The sequence below is a fragment of the Symphalangus syndactylus genome, chromosome 14 (assembly GCF_028878055.3).
Source record: "Symphalangus syndactylus isolate Jambi chromosome 14, NHGRI_mSymSyn1-v2.1_pri, whole genome shotgun sequence".
NCBI classification, from domain to species: Eukaryota; Metazoa; Chordata; class Mammalia; order Primates; family Hylobatidae; genus Symphalangus; species Symphalangus syndactylus.
Genome location: NC_072436.2, coordinates 14,099,589 through 14,114,286, shown reverse-complemented (window position 1 = coordinate 14,114,286; position 14,698 = coordinate 14,099,589). Strand labels below are relative to the sequence as shown.

Sequence of the window (14,698 nt, the reverse complement as noted above, 5' to 3'; positions counted from 1 at the left end):
TATAACCTTAACTTGCCTAATAAAATGTATGTGCAGAAAAATACAAAAGGAGCCATACCAAAACACAGAGGTGTTGTCCCTGGGTAGGGGCATAGGGGCATTAAAAGCTCCCCTTCCAGCTTGCAGTGAGCCAAGATCGCGCCACTGCACTCCAGCCTGGGCGACAGAGCGAGACTCCGTCTCAAAAAAAAAAAAAAAAAAAAGCCCCCCTTCCACCTCTGTTGTGGTTTCTGTATTTCTACAGTGTTTTAGAATAAGTAAGCCTTGCTCAGAAAGGCTTATTAGATATTCAGAAAAAAGATTTTATTCTGCTGAAATGTTTGAAAGTGAAATTATTTTGTAGAGCATTTTCCCTTTAAACTGCAAAGAAGCCCCAAGGTCATTGGTACTTGGAAGTCCAGGGAGAAAGAGCGCTGGGTTAATGATGGAGAAGAGATAGGTGGGCAGACTGGGGCGTAGTCCCTTGGTGTGGACGCCCCAGCATGCTCTTATTTCAGTGCTTACCCTGTTATGTGTGTCTGGGGCCACTGACTTTCTCCTGCAAGTCGTGAATCTGAATTTAACTCAAATGGGGACATGGGGGCAGGAAAAGGGACCTGAGCTTTCTAAGGGGTGGGGATGGGAAAAACTGGTAAAGAAGGTGGTTTGTGGGTTTTCAGATGCACCTAGTAGAGGGAAGTGCTGGAGGGAAGCAGCCTCCCGGTCCAGGCTGCCTAGAGCTGCCTTAACTTTCCCACCTCTGCTCAGCCCGCCAGCTTGCGGACCTGTGCCAGCGCTGTGTTGTGAGAGGCACGTGCAGATTTGGGAGTGCTGCAAACCAGAGTGTTACCTGGACAAGTAAGCCCAGTGTGGGAGTGTGGGTCTGCAGTCACAGGCTCTGTCTTTGCGATGGGATGCCACGGAAAACGCTAGTATTTTACCTGGTTTATTAAATTGTTGAGTGGCTAAAAAGATCCCTATGGGTGGGGCTGGCTTATTTCTCTTAAACGATGCCCTTCTGAGGGTACATGTGGTTTTTAGGAACACAAAAGTTTCCAAGTCCCTCATGATAAACACAATCCCGGATCTCTTCCTGGAGGCCTTGCAGGGTGGGGTCCAGGCTGCTCCCTAGGAGGGTCCCGGTGACTCGAGCTTGTTGGCGATCATCTGGCTGACCTTGTGCAGGGCCTCCTGGAACTGGGGGTGCTCGTCCCGCACGCGGTCCAGGATGGTGGCGATGAGAGCCAGCCGCTTGTCCAGGCGCTGGCGCTCCAGCACTAGGGACTGCTTGGATCGGAACAGGAACACGTAGCGCCCCTCCTTCACAGCCTGCAGGTGCTTAAGGCGCGTCTGCAGGGCCACGATCTCTGAAAGGTTCTGGGTAGGAAAAGAGACTCCATATAGGGCTATGCAAACCAGAAGAAAGACACCTGCTGGCCCCCCACAAACTCAGACTCCAGGAAATACCAAAGAGGAGGTGAGACCTACTCTTGAAAAGGGACGACATGAAGGTGTTGCACCCCTGGATCTCAGGGAAGAGGCTGAGAGGCACTGGGTCGGTGCTTTATGGGTCATCCATCATCACCGTCTAGGAGGCATTCTTTTTTTTTTTTTTTGAGACAGTCTTGCCCTGTCGCCCAGGCTGGAGTGCGGCGGCGCGATCTCGGCTCACTGCAAGCTCTGCCTCCCAGGTTCACGCCATTCTCCTGTCTCAGCCTCCGGAGTAGCTGGGACTACAGACGCCTGCCACCAGGCCCGGCTAATTTTTTCTATTTTTTTTTAGTAGAGACGGGGTTTCACCGTGTTAGCCAGGATGGTCTTGATCTCCTGACCTCGTGATCCGCCTGCCTCAGCTTCCCAAAGTGCTGAGATTACAGGTGTGAGCCACCGCGACCCACCGGCATTCTTTTTTTTTGAGGCAGTCTCGCTCTGTCACCTAGGCTGGAGTGCAATGGCACAATCTTGGCACACTGCAACCTCTGGCTCCTGGCTTCAAGTGATTCACCTGCCTCAGCCTTCCAACTAGCTGGAATTATAGGCACCCACCCCCACCACCACGCCTGGGTAGCTGAGATTACAGGCGCCCGCTACCATGCCTGGCTAATATTTGTATTTTTAGTCAAGATGGGGTTTTGCCATGTTGGCCAGGATGGTCTCGAACTCCTGACCTCAAGTGATCCACCTGCTGCGGCCTCTCAAAGTGCTGGGATTATAGGCGTGAGCCACCACGCCCGGCTTAGGCAACCTTCTTGACACCTGCCATATGTCAGGCCCAGTGCCAGGCACGTTCCCCTCATCATCTCAGTTGGCCAGGCCAGAACCTTGGAGCCATTCTCCACCTCCGTCTCTGCTCACACCACAGCCAACCCAGCAGGAATCCCACTGGGCGATGTTGGCATCACGCATATGCAGAGCCTGATGGCTTCTTGCCAGCCCCACAGGGGCCACCCTGAAGCACTGCAAATAGCTGCAGATGCCCACCTGCATCCATGCTTCATCCACATGCAATGTTAGAGCCAGGGGAGCCCACTAAAGCCCAAGTCACCTCTCAGCCCCAACACCCTCCTCTGTGTGCCCACTGCCCGAAGAGAAAAGTCCAAAGTCATGATCGTGCTCTCCCCAAGGCTGCACACAGTCTGGGCCAGCCCTCTGTGCCTGGGTCTTACATACCCTAACCTCCCCAGCCTGCCCCACTGGCTCTGGTAGCCCGTGAGCAGTCTCAGGCTCCTGTCTTGCTGGGCTGTCCTGTCCACCTGGGGTGGTTTTGTGGACCGTCCCCTCCTTCAGGTCTGGACTCCAATGTCTGCTCCGCAGGGCCTTCCCGCATCACCCTAACTCAAACTATCAATACCTCCGTTCACCCCAATGCCCCTGACGCTTCTTTCTCTGGTTAATTTTCCTCCAAAGCGTTTACCACCACCTAACACACCCTTTCCCTTTCCCTTTCCCTTTCCTTTTCTTTTTGAGACAGAATCTCCCTCTGTCACCCAGGCTGGAGTGCAGTGGTGCCACCTTGGCTCACTGCAGTCTCGACCTCCCAGGCTCAAGCGATCCTCCCACCTCAGCCTCCTGAGTAGCTGGGACCACAGGCGTGTACCACCACGCCTAGCTAAAACACACTGTATCTTTTAAAATTATTTTGCTCATCATCTGTCCTCCTGCCCCAGGAGGTAACCTCGAGGAGTGCAGGGATGTTTGTCTTTTGTGTTCTGTTTTGTAACCTTCGCACGCTGAACGTGGGCCCAGCCCATAACAGATACTCCATCAACATTTGTCAATTGAACAAATCACAAAGCCACAAACATGAGCAGCCGGTGGTGCTATTACCGGCCTGGGATCAGGAGAGGCCGTAACCTAGGGGACGCAGGACCCCTGTGCGAGTGGCACGTTCCACGGCCTTCATCCCCAGGGACCTCCTGGGACACGTTTACCTGTCGTTTGAGGGCCTCAAGCCGGGTGAGGTCGGCCTCGAGTGTGTCGAAGTCTGCCTGAATCACCGACAGCTTTTCCTGCTTCTCTAGGAGGGAGCTGCCCACATTTCTTTGTGTTTCTTCCAGTTCCAGGACGGTTTTGGTGCACTCGTCGGTGGCCTAGGAGAGTCACAGGACCATGCTGGGCCCCTGCAGCCCGGCTACTTGGCGGACAGGGAAGAGTCAGGCTGGGAGGACCTGCCAGGCACCTTCTACACACTCCATCCAGGGAGACTCCCAAAGAGGAATGGGAGGGCTGGAGAGGCAAGGCCTGGGAGGTGCCAGGCCCAGCCAGCCCACACTGCACACTGCTCCTTTAAGGCAGGCGTGGCAGAGAGATGGGGGCCTGAGCGGTTCTGGGGTTCCCTGTGCAGTGGGTCTGTCCCCAGGCAGGAGACTGGCACAGTTCAGCAGCCGTGTGCCAAGGGCAGGGCTGAGGCTGTAAGGGCCGAGAGGTGGGCTGGGGAGCCTGGGAAAGAGGAGGGTGGGGGCCTCTGCTGAGCGAGGAGCAAGGCTGGGGCCATCTGTGTAGTGTTCGTTCCGCCTTCGGAGAAAGCAGCACAGTAAGAGAAAGGAAAGCCGGGCAGACAGCGTTTGGCAGCTGACATGGCCCAGGGGGTGATGGAGGAGACGCAGTGACTCTCTGGGCTGGCTGGGGACACGGAAAGTCTTTGGGGTAGGGCTGGCAGGGGTGAGGACAAGGACCCATCAGTGATGGTGTCGTGTGGGGTGCAGGGCCTGGGGCTGGAGGACTTGAGTGTTGCTTGGAGCAGACAGGAGGTGAGGGGTGGGCATGGGGGTCCTGGCAGGGGACTGAGGTGGTGCCCAGGGCAGCAAGGAGTGGTCAGGGGCCGGGCTAGGAGCTGAGGGAGGGATGGACATCAGGAGTAGCCAATGTAGTGGAAAAGGACTGAGAAGAGGCCACTCTGCCGCCTCTTTCCAGAAACTTCCAGTTACTTCCAAATGAGCAGCCCAGGCATGTCTGAGGTTTTCGGCTAGCCTTTCCCTACAGGGGTGACTTCAGCACTCTCCAGGGAACCCTCTGGGTGACTCTGAGAGGTGGGCACCCATTTCACAGGTCGGTAAACCAAGGCTCTGGGAGGTCAGACCGTATGCCCCAGTCAGGAATGGTCCGGCGTGGCTCCAAGTCATGCTGTCAGCTGTCCTCAAGGCCACCTCCCCACCCACGGCTGTGGTTGCTGTCACATTTAACTCGGCCCCCCCCCCAACCCCCAGCAGACGAGGCCCTGCAGGTCTGGAAAGGCCCACATGCTCCGAGATCACACAGCGGATCAGCGGGGCCGTGGGGCCAACCTGGGAAGTGTGAGTGCAGGGCCCCTAGCTGGCAACAGTTGAGGTGGTAAGCACCGGACAGCAGCAGCTGGGCCGTCCCAGTGCAGGCCCAGTGGACATGGCCTGGTGTATGGGGATGCAGGCTCTCGAGGCGCCCGCCACGCTCCCATCAGCTGGTCCCCGGTGCCCACTCGGGCTCCCCAGCATGAGCTGGCCTCTTCCCCAGAACTCTGTGCCTTCCCGATGCCACCTCTGATATACAGGGAGGGGCTGAAACACGGCCGTCTCTGGGTGTCAGCAGTTCTGTCTGGTGCGGGCATTCTGCAGTCTCCCAGAGACAGGCCCCGTGGCAGCAGCAGGTTAGCAGTGCTGAGCACACGCCCCTCTAACAGCCTCTGGATCCTCACCCCTGACCCGGAACCCAGCAGCAGGTTAGCAGAACTGGGGATGGCCTCTCTGCATCCTCACCCTAGACCCGACACCCAGCAGGTTAGCAGTGCTGAGTATGCCCCCACTGCAGCCTCTGCATCCTCACCCCGGACCCAGCAAGACGCCTTCCTGGAGTGTTCCTTGAGTCCCAGAGAGAGCAGCAGGCGCCCTGTTTCCTTTCCGCTGCTCCCTACCTTACGAATGTCCCTGATTTTCCGGCGCAGCTCAAGCTGCTTGTGGTGGAAATCGGTGCGGGTGAGCGCCTTCCTGTCCATCTTGCGCTGCCCCTCGGCCTGGGTGGTGATGGTCTCTCTGCGGGCAACCGCCAGCTCCATGGCGCAGATCATCTTCTCCTGCTGCTTCAGCAGCTGCCCGAGCCTGACCTGGGAGACAGGACAGAGGGGCTGGGGCGGGGACTGGGGCAGGCCTGAGCTGCAGCTGCAGAGAGAGTGGCTGGGGCGCTGGCCTCACTCATCCTCCAGTGACACGCACGGGGATCGGCGGGGAAACAGTGAGGCCTGTGCCGCCAGGAGGAACAAGGGACATGGAGGCAGCAGCCCTGAGTGGGAACCCGGAATCCACAGGCAGACAGTGCAAGGTGGAGAAATGGCCAAGACCTAAGGACACCAAGGAGGAGTGAGAAATAAAAGCAACTAAGCCAGGGTCAGATCCTGCAGCAGAAAAAAATCTCATTGAGAAAATTGGTGAAATCTGATTAGAGTTTGTAGTTTGGTTAGCAGTATTGCATGAAGGTTAATTTCTTAGTTGTGACAATGCACCTTGGCTTGGGTGGAGGACCGGGGGCTGGGGACTGGATTGCAGCCTGAGGATTGGCTGCAGGGACGCACAGAAACTTTCTGGAGTCATAGAAAGGTTCTATGTCTTGATGTTGTCGGTGGCTACATAGATGTGTGCGTGTGTTAGAACCCACCAAACTGTGCTTTTTTTTATTTTTTGAGACGGAGTCCTGCTCTGTCACCAGGCTGGAGTGCAGTGGAGCCATCTCGGCTCACTCAACCTTCGCCTCCGGGGTTCAAGTGATTCTTCTGCCTCAGCCTCCTGAGTAGCTGGGATTACAGGTGCCTGACACCACGCCTGGCTAATTTTTGTATTTTTAGTAGAGATGGGGTTTCACCATGTTGGCCAGGATGGTCTCGATCTCTTGACCTGGTGATCCGCCCACCTTGGCCTCCCAAAGCTGGGATTACAGGCATAAGCCACTGCACCCAGCCTTTTTATTAAAAAAAATTTTTGAGGCCGGGCGCGGTGGCTCACGCTTGTAATCCCAGCACTTTGGGAGGCCGAGGCGGGCGGATCACGAGGTCAGGAGATCGAGACCACGGTGAAACCCCGTCTCTACTAAAAATACAAAAAATTAGCCGGGCGTGGTGGCGGGCGCCTGTAGTCCCAGCTACTCGGAGAGGCTGAGGCAGGAGAATGGCATGAACCCGGGAGGCGGAGTTTGCAGTGAGCCGAGATTGTGCCACTGCACTCCAGCCTGGGTGACAGAACAAGACTCCGTCTCAAAAAAAAAAAAAAAAAAAAAAAAAAATTTTTTGAGAGGGAGTCTCCTTCTGTCGCCCAGGCTGGAGTACGGTGGCGCAATCTTGTCTAACCGCAACTTCCACCTCCCAGGTTCAAGCAATTCTCCTGCCTCAGCCTCCCAAGTAGCTAGGATTACAGGCACCTGCCACCATACCCAGCTTTTTTTTTTTTGTATTTTCAGTAGAGACAGGGTTTCATCATGGTGGCTAGATTGGTTTTGAACTGACCTCAAGTGATCCACCCGCCTCGGCCTCCCAAAGTGCTAGGATTACAGGCATGAAGCCACCACACCCAGCCCAAACTCCCCGTTTAAAATAAGCACATTTTATCTTATGAAAGTTATGCCTAAAGTTGATTTAAAATAAAAAACAGGCAAGAATCCCGAAGATAAGCAGGGTGAAGGGAGACCAAGCTTACTCAGGTTTAAAATGCACCATTAAGTGACTTGGAGCCATGAAGAAATACTAAAAAGTCTGTGTGACAAAAGACCCCCTAAACAGAGGGTAAAGACAATGATAGGTCAGAGACGCTATTTTAATAGGTATTAAAGACAGGGGTTAATAACCCAATATATAAGGAACTCCTAAAAAATGTTAAGAAATAAGAAAATAGTCCGGGTGCAGTGGCTCACGCCTGTAATCCCAGCACTTTGGGAGGCCGAGACCGGTGGATCACCTGAGGTCAGGAGTTTGAGACCAGCCTGGCCAACATGGTGAAACCCCCGTCTCTACCAAAAATACAAAAATTAGCCGGGCATAGTGGTGCATGCCTGTCATCTCAGCTACTCAGGAGGCTGAGGCAGGAGAATCACTTGAACCCTGGAGGCAGAGGTTGCAGTGAGCTGAGATCGTGCCATTGCACTCTAGCCTGGGCAACAGAGTGAGACTCTGTTTCAAAAAAAAAAAAAAAGAGAAATAAGAAAATAGCCTAATATGAAAATCAGCTGGCCGGGCACAGTGGCTCACACCTGTAATCCCAGCACTTTGGGAGGCCAAGGCAGGTGGGTCATCTGAGATCAGGAGTTCGAGGCCAGCCTGGCCAACATGGTGAAACCTCATCTCTACTAAAAATACAAAAAGTTAGCTGGGGGTGGTGGCGGGCGCCTGTAGTCCCAGATACTCGGGAGGCTGAGGCAGGAGAATCGCTTGAACCCAGGAGGCTGAAGTTGCAGCAAGCTGAGATGTGAGCGCCACTGCACTCCAGTCTGGACAACAGAGCGAGACTCTGTCTTAAAAAAAAAAAAGGAAGTCAGAGGAATTTCGTAAGTATAGAGTTACAGAAATCAAGACAGTAGGGCATTGGTGAAGGGACAGAAACAGAAATCAGTAGAACAAAGCAGCCCAGAAACGAACCCACACAAACGTGTCAGCCGATTTCAACAAGGACTGGAAGGTAGTTCAGTGGAGGAAGGGCAGTCTTGTCTTTTTTTTTTTTTTTTTGACACGGAGTCTTGCTCTGTCACCCAGGAGGCTGGGGTGCAGTGGCGCAGTCTCAGCTCACTGCAAGCTCCGCCTGCTGGGTTCACGCCATTCTCCTGCCTCAGCCTCTCCGAGTAGCTGGGACTACAGGCGCCCACCACCACGCCCGGCTAATTTTTTTGTATTGTTAGTAGAGACGGGGTTTCACCATGGTCTCGATCTCCTGACCTCGTGATCCACCCGCCTCGGCCTCCCAAAGTGCTGGGATTACAAGCATGAGCCACCGCGCCTGGCCTGGGCAGTCTTTTCAGTAAGCAAGCAGGGCTGACTCAAGTGGACATCCAAATGCAAAAAAAAATTAACCGCAATCCACAACTTGCACCATACACAAAAATTAACTCAAAATACATTATGGACCTAAATGTAAAACCTAAAAAGCAGGAAGCTTCTGGAAGAAAACAGAAGAGAAGCTCTTTGTGATCTTCAGCTAGGCAAAGTCTCCTTAGATAAGCTACTGAAACGATCCATGAAAGAACAGACTGAGGGGTGGGTGCCGTGGTGCGCGCCTGTAATCCCAGCACTTTGGGAGGCCCAGGCAGGAGGATCCTTTGAGCCCACAAGGTCAAGGCTGCAGTGAACCATGATTGCATCACTGCACTCCAGCCTGGGTGACAGAGCGAAACCCTGTCTCTAAAAAAAGAGAACAGACTGGGTAATTGGGCTTCACCACACAGAAGAATCTCAAATGCATGAGGCTAAGCAAGGAAAGTCAGGCTCAATATGTCTCACCCTATTTGATCCATTTATGTGACATTCTGGAAAAGCCAAAACGACAGGCATGGAGAGAGATTGGTGGCCGTCACGGTGGCTGGGGTGTGCGGTGAGCTGACTACAGAGGGCATGAGGGAATTTGAAGACGAGGAAAGACATCACGATGTGGCAGTGGCTACATGATCATACGTCTCTATCAAAACCTGTAGGGCTGGCTGGGCACAGTGGCTCACGCCTATAATCCCAGTGCTTTGGGAGGCCGAGGCGGGCGGATCGCCTGAGCTTAGAAGTTTGAGACCAGCCTGGGCAAAATGGCAAAACCCCATCTGTACTGAAAATACAAAAAATTAGTCAGGCATGGGGGCACACACCTGTAATCCCAGCTACTCGGGAAGATGAGGTAGGAGAATCGCTTGAACCTGGGAGGCGGAGGTTGCAGCGAGCCGAGATCCCACCACTTCACTCCAGCCTAAGTGACAGAGAGTCTGTCTCAAAAACAAAACAAAAAGCAAACAGACAAAACAAAACAAAACGAAACAAAAAACCCCAGAAAATCCTCATAGGGCTGAATGCCCTAAGCTGTGAACTTCCACTCAACTGAAAAACCTCAATTAAAAACAAAAAAGATAGATAAATAACACCAGAACTGAGAAGAAGGTATGGGTATGACTGCCGCCATGTGCTTTTTAGACAAGTAATCGTCAGGCTGTTACAGTCAGAATTTATTAGGCCTTTGACTGGTAATCTCACCTTTGGGAACCTAGTCTAGAAGAAAAAAGAAAGAACCAGTAAGGAAGGATGTGATTATAATGCTGTGTGATGGCTGATTTTAGGTTAACCTGACTGGGCTAAGGGATGCCTGGATAGCTGGGAAAACATGATTTCTGTTTTGGGTGGATCTGTGAGGGTGTCCCCGGAAGTGATTGGCATTTGAACCAGTGGACAGAGTAAAGATCCCTCTTGCCAGGGTGGGTGACATCATCCAATCTGTTGAGGGCCTGAGTAGAACAAAAAGGCAGAAGAAAGTGGTGGGGCGGGGCGGTGGTGGGGGAACACTGGGCTGGGATGACACCGTTGCCTCCTTCTCAGGCCTTAGACTTGACTGAATCATGGGCTCTCCTGGGTCTGCAGATTAGATGCCGGATCCTAGGCCTTCTTGGCCCCCATAATCATAAGAGCCAATTCTCATAATAAATCTCCCTTCTCTCTCTCTCTCTCTCTCTCTCTGTGTGTGTGTGTGTGTGTGTGTGTGTGTGTAGTCTACTGGTTCTGTTTCTTTGGAGAACCCTAACACACACTGTGTCTAGGACAAAACAATAACACCAACAACAAATTGGAAACAACCTGAATTTTCACCAACCTGGGACTGTATCAGTAAGTTGTGAAATATCCATAGTATATATTGTAACTGTTAAAGAATGGGTTAGTATCCATGTAGCGCCAAGGCAAGCCCTGCCTGTGCATTTGTGTGAGATCCGAGAAGGTGAGAGGCCTTATCCCTGCAGCGGCTGACATAGTCGCCCTGGCTGAGGAGGGGGAGCCGAGGAAGAAGGGACAGGGAGGAACAGCCCGGCCCTTCTCTTTGCCCCCTACTCTGTGGAGGAGAGCTTGTCTTGCTCCAGCAAACACACGTGGCTTCTGTAATGTGAAAAGTCAATTAAATTTGGTATTTTTAAACACAACATCTCATTAGCATATGCACTTGATCTGAAAAATAACCCAGCAGAGGAATTTTTATTTAGCATGGCATTGTGAAAGTGAGGCCCATTTATTTTATGAACTGCTCTTACTGTTATCCTTAAGGCCCTGAACCTTTAGCTTGAAGACCACTTGCAATTTAATTACCAGCCTTTTAAAGGCAATGAAATCTAATTGTGACCATGGAGAGAAAATGCGGCTGTGAGGGATGAGGTGGGGATGCTCTCTGGGCCCTTCTGTGGTGTGAGACTCTGTCTCACAGTGGGATACGTTAGAGGGTCACGAAGTTTGAGGGTTACAACCGGCATTTAAAAATACGAGTGCTGTGATTCATGGAGTAGGAATAAAACAGCGTTTTGTGAAATGACACTCACGCGCTTGTGTGGGTCCTGTGTTGTTCCGCAATATTTCTGCACATTAAGAGCAAGAGTGCTGTGAGAGCTGGGTCAGGGGGGACGTGGGCTTTGCCAGTGCTCGGCTGGAGTGCAGGTCACTCTGCTGGAGTGGGTCGCTCCCCGGAAATCTCACCCATTGCCACCAGCCAATGTGGCCAGTGTGGTTCCCACAGGAGCCCCGGCGGAGCCGAGGCCTTGGTGTGGCCAGGTCTCCGGAGCCCAAGGGCTGGCACCCAGCAGGCCCTGCCACGCCACTCTCCTCCCCTCACCTTCATCCTGTGGATCTCGCCCTTCATGGCCCGGATCTCCGTCTGGCCGATCTTGGAATCCACTGAGGAACGCATCTCTTTTGCCAGTTGGATTTTTTTCTCCCAAAGCATAATCTGGTGTCTTTAGAGGTAGGAGAGGCAGTGTAAGAAATTAGGAGTTTTCTTCTGATGCTTCAGTGAGCTCACACTCTAAGGCTTTACAAGGCTCTCAAGCTGCAATGGCAGAGCCAAGCAGCTGCGACAGAAAGTGTGAGGCTCTCAAAGCCTGAAATGTTCACTATTGGGCCTCCTTATGCAAACGTTTGCCAACCTCTGGCATACAGGGGGAGGGAGGGAGATGGGGGTGGGGAAGAGAGAGAGAGAGAACAGGGATATAGAACTGTAGGAGCTAAGAAAGTCGGTATAATTGATAGAAGCTGACTTAAGGAGAAGTAAAAAGCCTGAATACACCAATAGTCTAAAAGCTATTTAAATGTCACCAAAGATACAAGCCCCCCAAAGCATTGGTCCCAGATGGTTTTTTGCCTAGATTCTATCCAACTGCAAGAAACAGGCGATCCCTGTGCTATTCATCCCTTCCGGAGCATGCTGAAAAAAGGACGGTGCCTCCACACCACACCTGCTCTGCACCCCTTCCACAGGGAGATGTGGGCCCACGTGTGTGACACGGAAAGATGGCCATGAAAATACTAAAGTGCTTCAAAGGGGAACTTCTGAAACAATCCCATTTGTGTAAAAAACAGAGCAAAACAAGAAAAGAATATAGCCACGCATTGGTTTTCTGGGAAGTGAAGGGCGTTGGAATGATATGCAATTTTCCCTGGCTACTTTGCACGCATTGTATAGTTTAAAATGTTTAGAGCTGGGTGTGTGTTACTTTAATAATCAGACACCATAAAATAATGGATATTTAAAAACTTTATCGCAAAGAAAGCCCTTCAGTTTCCAGCAGTGACTCGTTTGGCTCAAGAGCTGCCACCAAGGGTGGTAGACAGAGCTCTGTGGGGAATCTGGGATCCACTAGGGTGGGTTCCAGACCCATGCCCAGGTGGTCTTTTTCTTCTTTTAGGGACAGGGTCTCGCTCTGTTGCCCAGGCTGGTGTGCAGTGGTGCAATCCTAGCTCACTGCAGCCTTGACCTCCTGGGCTCAAGCTATCCTCACACCTTAGCCTCCCAAGTAGCTGGGACTACAGGCGTGCACCACCATGCCTGGCCAATTTAAAACATTTTTGTAGATATGGGGTCTCACTGTGTTGCCCAGTCTTGTCCTGAACTCCTGGCCTCAAAGGGGCCTCCTGCCTTGGCATCCCAAAGCACTGGGATTGCTGGGCACGGTGGCTCACGCATGTAATCCCTACACTTTGGGAGGCTGAGGTGGGCAGATCACCTGAGGTCAGGAGTTCAAGACCAGCCTGGCCAACATGGTGAAACCCCATCTCTACTAAAAATACAAAAATTAGCCATGATGGCGAGCACCTGTAATCCCAGCTACTCAGGAGGTTGAGGCATGAGAATCACTTGAAGCCGGGAGGCAGAGGTTGCAGTGAGCTGAGATAGCACCACTGCACTTCAGCCTGTGGGATAGAGCAAGACTGTCTACAAACAAACAAACAAACAAAACAAAACAAAACAACAACCAAAAAAAAGGACAAAAGCACTGGGATATGGGTACGAGCTGCCACACCCGGTCTCCTACATGATCTTCAATGGACAGAGGCCTGCAGGTGCAGTGACCTTCATGACCCATGTGCGGCTGGAGACTGGGACTCACTCTGCTTCCACCAGTTGATTCCGGAGGGTCGCCTTCTCCTCGCTGAGCTGGTTCAGCTTGTCCTGCATCGTGATGGTCTCCCTCTCAGAGGCCTGCATGGGGGGGGGGGCAGCTGTGGGGAGGGCCATGGGATTGTGGATGCCCGGGGCTGGTGCCCTCCCTCCCGGCACTGAGGGCAGGGCTGCAGGCTGGATTTCTAATCCCCCCACAAGCATCTTGAACGGGTGTGGAAGTTACATCCTGGTGCAGAACACCCATGGCAAGGACTGTGCCCCTGTCCTCCATCGTCCCGAGCCCCAGGACCGCGCAGACACGGCCGGACCTTCAGCGAGCGCACGAACTCATTCTCCGTCACCCGGTTGTTCTGCTCCAGCTCCTCCGAGCTGCACCGGTTTTTACTCATCAACACGTTGAGCTTCTTCAGGTCGTTGTCCAGGTCCTTCATGTGGTGCTCGATCTCCTTCTGCTCCTTCTTCTCCTGCTCAATCTTGCCTACGGCAGAGAACAGAGACTCAGGGAGAGACTCCGGGAGGGTGCGGGTCCTCGCCTGCGGGCAGCAGTGTCCGAGAGGTGAGCCAGGGTTTGTCTCTCCCTGTAGCTCCCTTCATCCCCTCCCTCTTGTCCTTCCAGGCGCTCCTGCCTGAATCTCGTCCCTGCCAGGACAGAGGAGAGGAGAGGGGGTCTCTTCTTGGCTGCTAAGCTCCCAAAGCCTGGTCCTCCAACGGAACTGAGAGGACCCGCCTGTGGGGACAGCCAGCAGGTGTGGGCGGGGCATGTGGGAGGGCCAGGCTCCCTCCCCCAGGACACTTGCAAATCTGTGAAGCATGGGGACCTGGTTGTCGCTCAGACACTGTGAGTCTCCAGGAGAAGGGGGCCCTTAGACCCCTGCCCTGCCCCAGCCAAGCTCAAGGGTAGGGCAGAAAACAACAGCTCTTCTTGATGTTAAGATGGGTGGAGGGCACGAGAGGTCACAGCTGGTTCATCTGCTGGCCACTCCTCACAGGGCTTCTCCGGCTCCTCCTGCTGTCCCCATGGTGTGCCCTGACTACCCCAGGACATGGGCATGTGAGCCCCTGTCTCTGCCCTCTCCATGGGTGATCCTCCCCATCTCACAGCATGCTATTTCAGCAGCTGTTGCCTTGCGACACTGATACTCAGCTGACAGCTCCCTGGGGTCTTTTGAGACTTGCTACTCGCCAACAGACGGGTTTGGGCAACCCAAGAAGGGCAAGGCGAGAGGCAGCAGGACCTCCGAGAAGGGCACGCAACGTGTCTGGGCAGCATTTCCCATGGGAGTCTTGCTGCAGGCCTGACCAGCATGGATCCCCGACCCAAGACCAGGCAGGACCCGGGATGTCTCGGCAGGTGGCCATATGGGTGGAGAGTGGTCCAGGAAGGATGCCCGCCTTCCTCATTCCAGGCACTCTGGCGCTTTGGCAGCCCCTTGGGCCTCAGAAGGGTTGGGGAGCCCCGGTGGAATAGTTTTCTAAGCCCAACTGGAGGTGACGTGGGGACAGTGCCAGGAGCCTGCCTGGTAGGACCCTGGCTCTTCCCGTGCCAGTGTTTCCACCTGAGTGCCCTGGCTTGGCGGGGGTGATAACCTTCCACGCTCCTCTCTCGAGGAGAGCTCTGAAGTCTGTGAGCTTGGAGCCATTTCGTG

The 14,698-nt window shown here is 53.5% G+C and overlaps 1 protein-coding gene across 2 annotated transcripts in view; it reads right to left on the bottom strand.

Annotated features, from left to right (window-relative positions):
- Positions 1 to 911: 911 nt before the first annotated feature.
- CCDC40 (coiled-coil domain 40 molecular ruler complex subunit) overlaps positions 912 to 14,698 on the bottom strand; it is a 66,906-nt gene continuing 53,119 nt past the window's right edge. For both annotated transcript variants that reach the window (XM_055241492.2, XM_055241491.2), the window contains exons 15-20: positions 13,361 to 13,530; positions 13,039 to 13,130; positions 11,268 to 11,388; positions 5,366 to 5,554; positions 3,411 to 3,569; positions 912 to 1,356 (exon numbers count right to left, since the gene is read on the bottom strand). In XM_055241492.2, the coding sequence (XP_055097467.1) occupies positions 1,108 to 1,356; positions 3,411 to 3,569; positions 5,366 to 5,554; positions 11,268 to 11,388; positions 13,039 to 13,130; positions 13,361 to 13,530 (980 nt within the window). In that variant the 3' untranslated portion in view covers positions 912 to 1,107. The remainder of the gene's footprint in view (positions 1,357 to 3,410; positions 3,570 to 5,365; positions 5,555 to 11,267; positions 11,389 to 13,038; positions 13,131 to 13,360; positions 13,531 to 14,698) is intronic.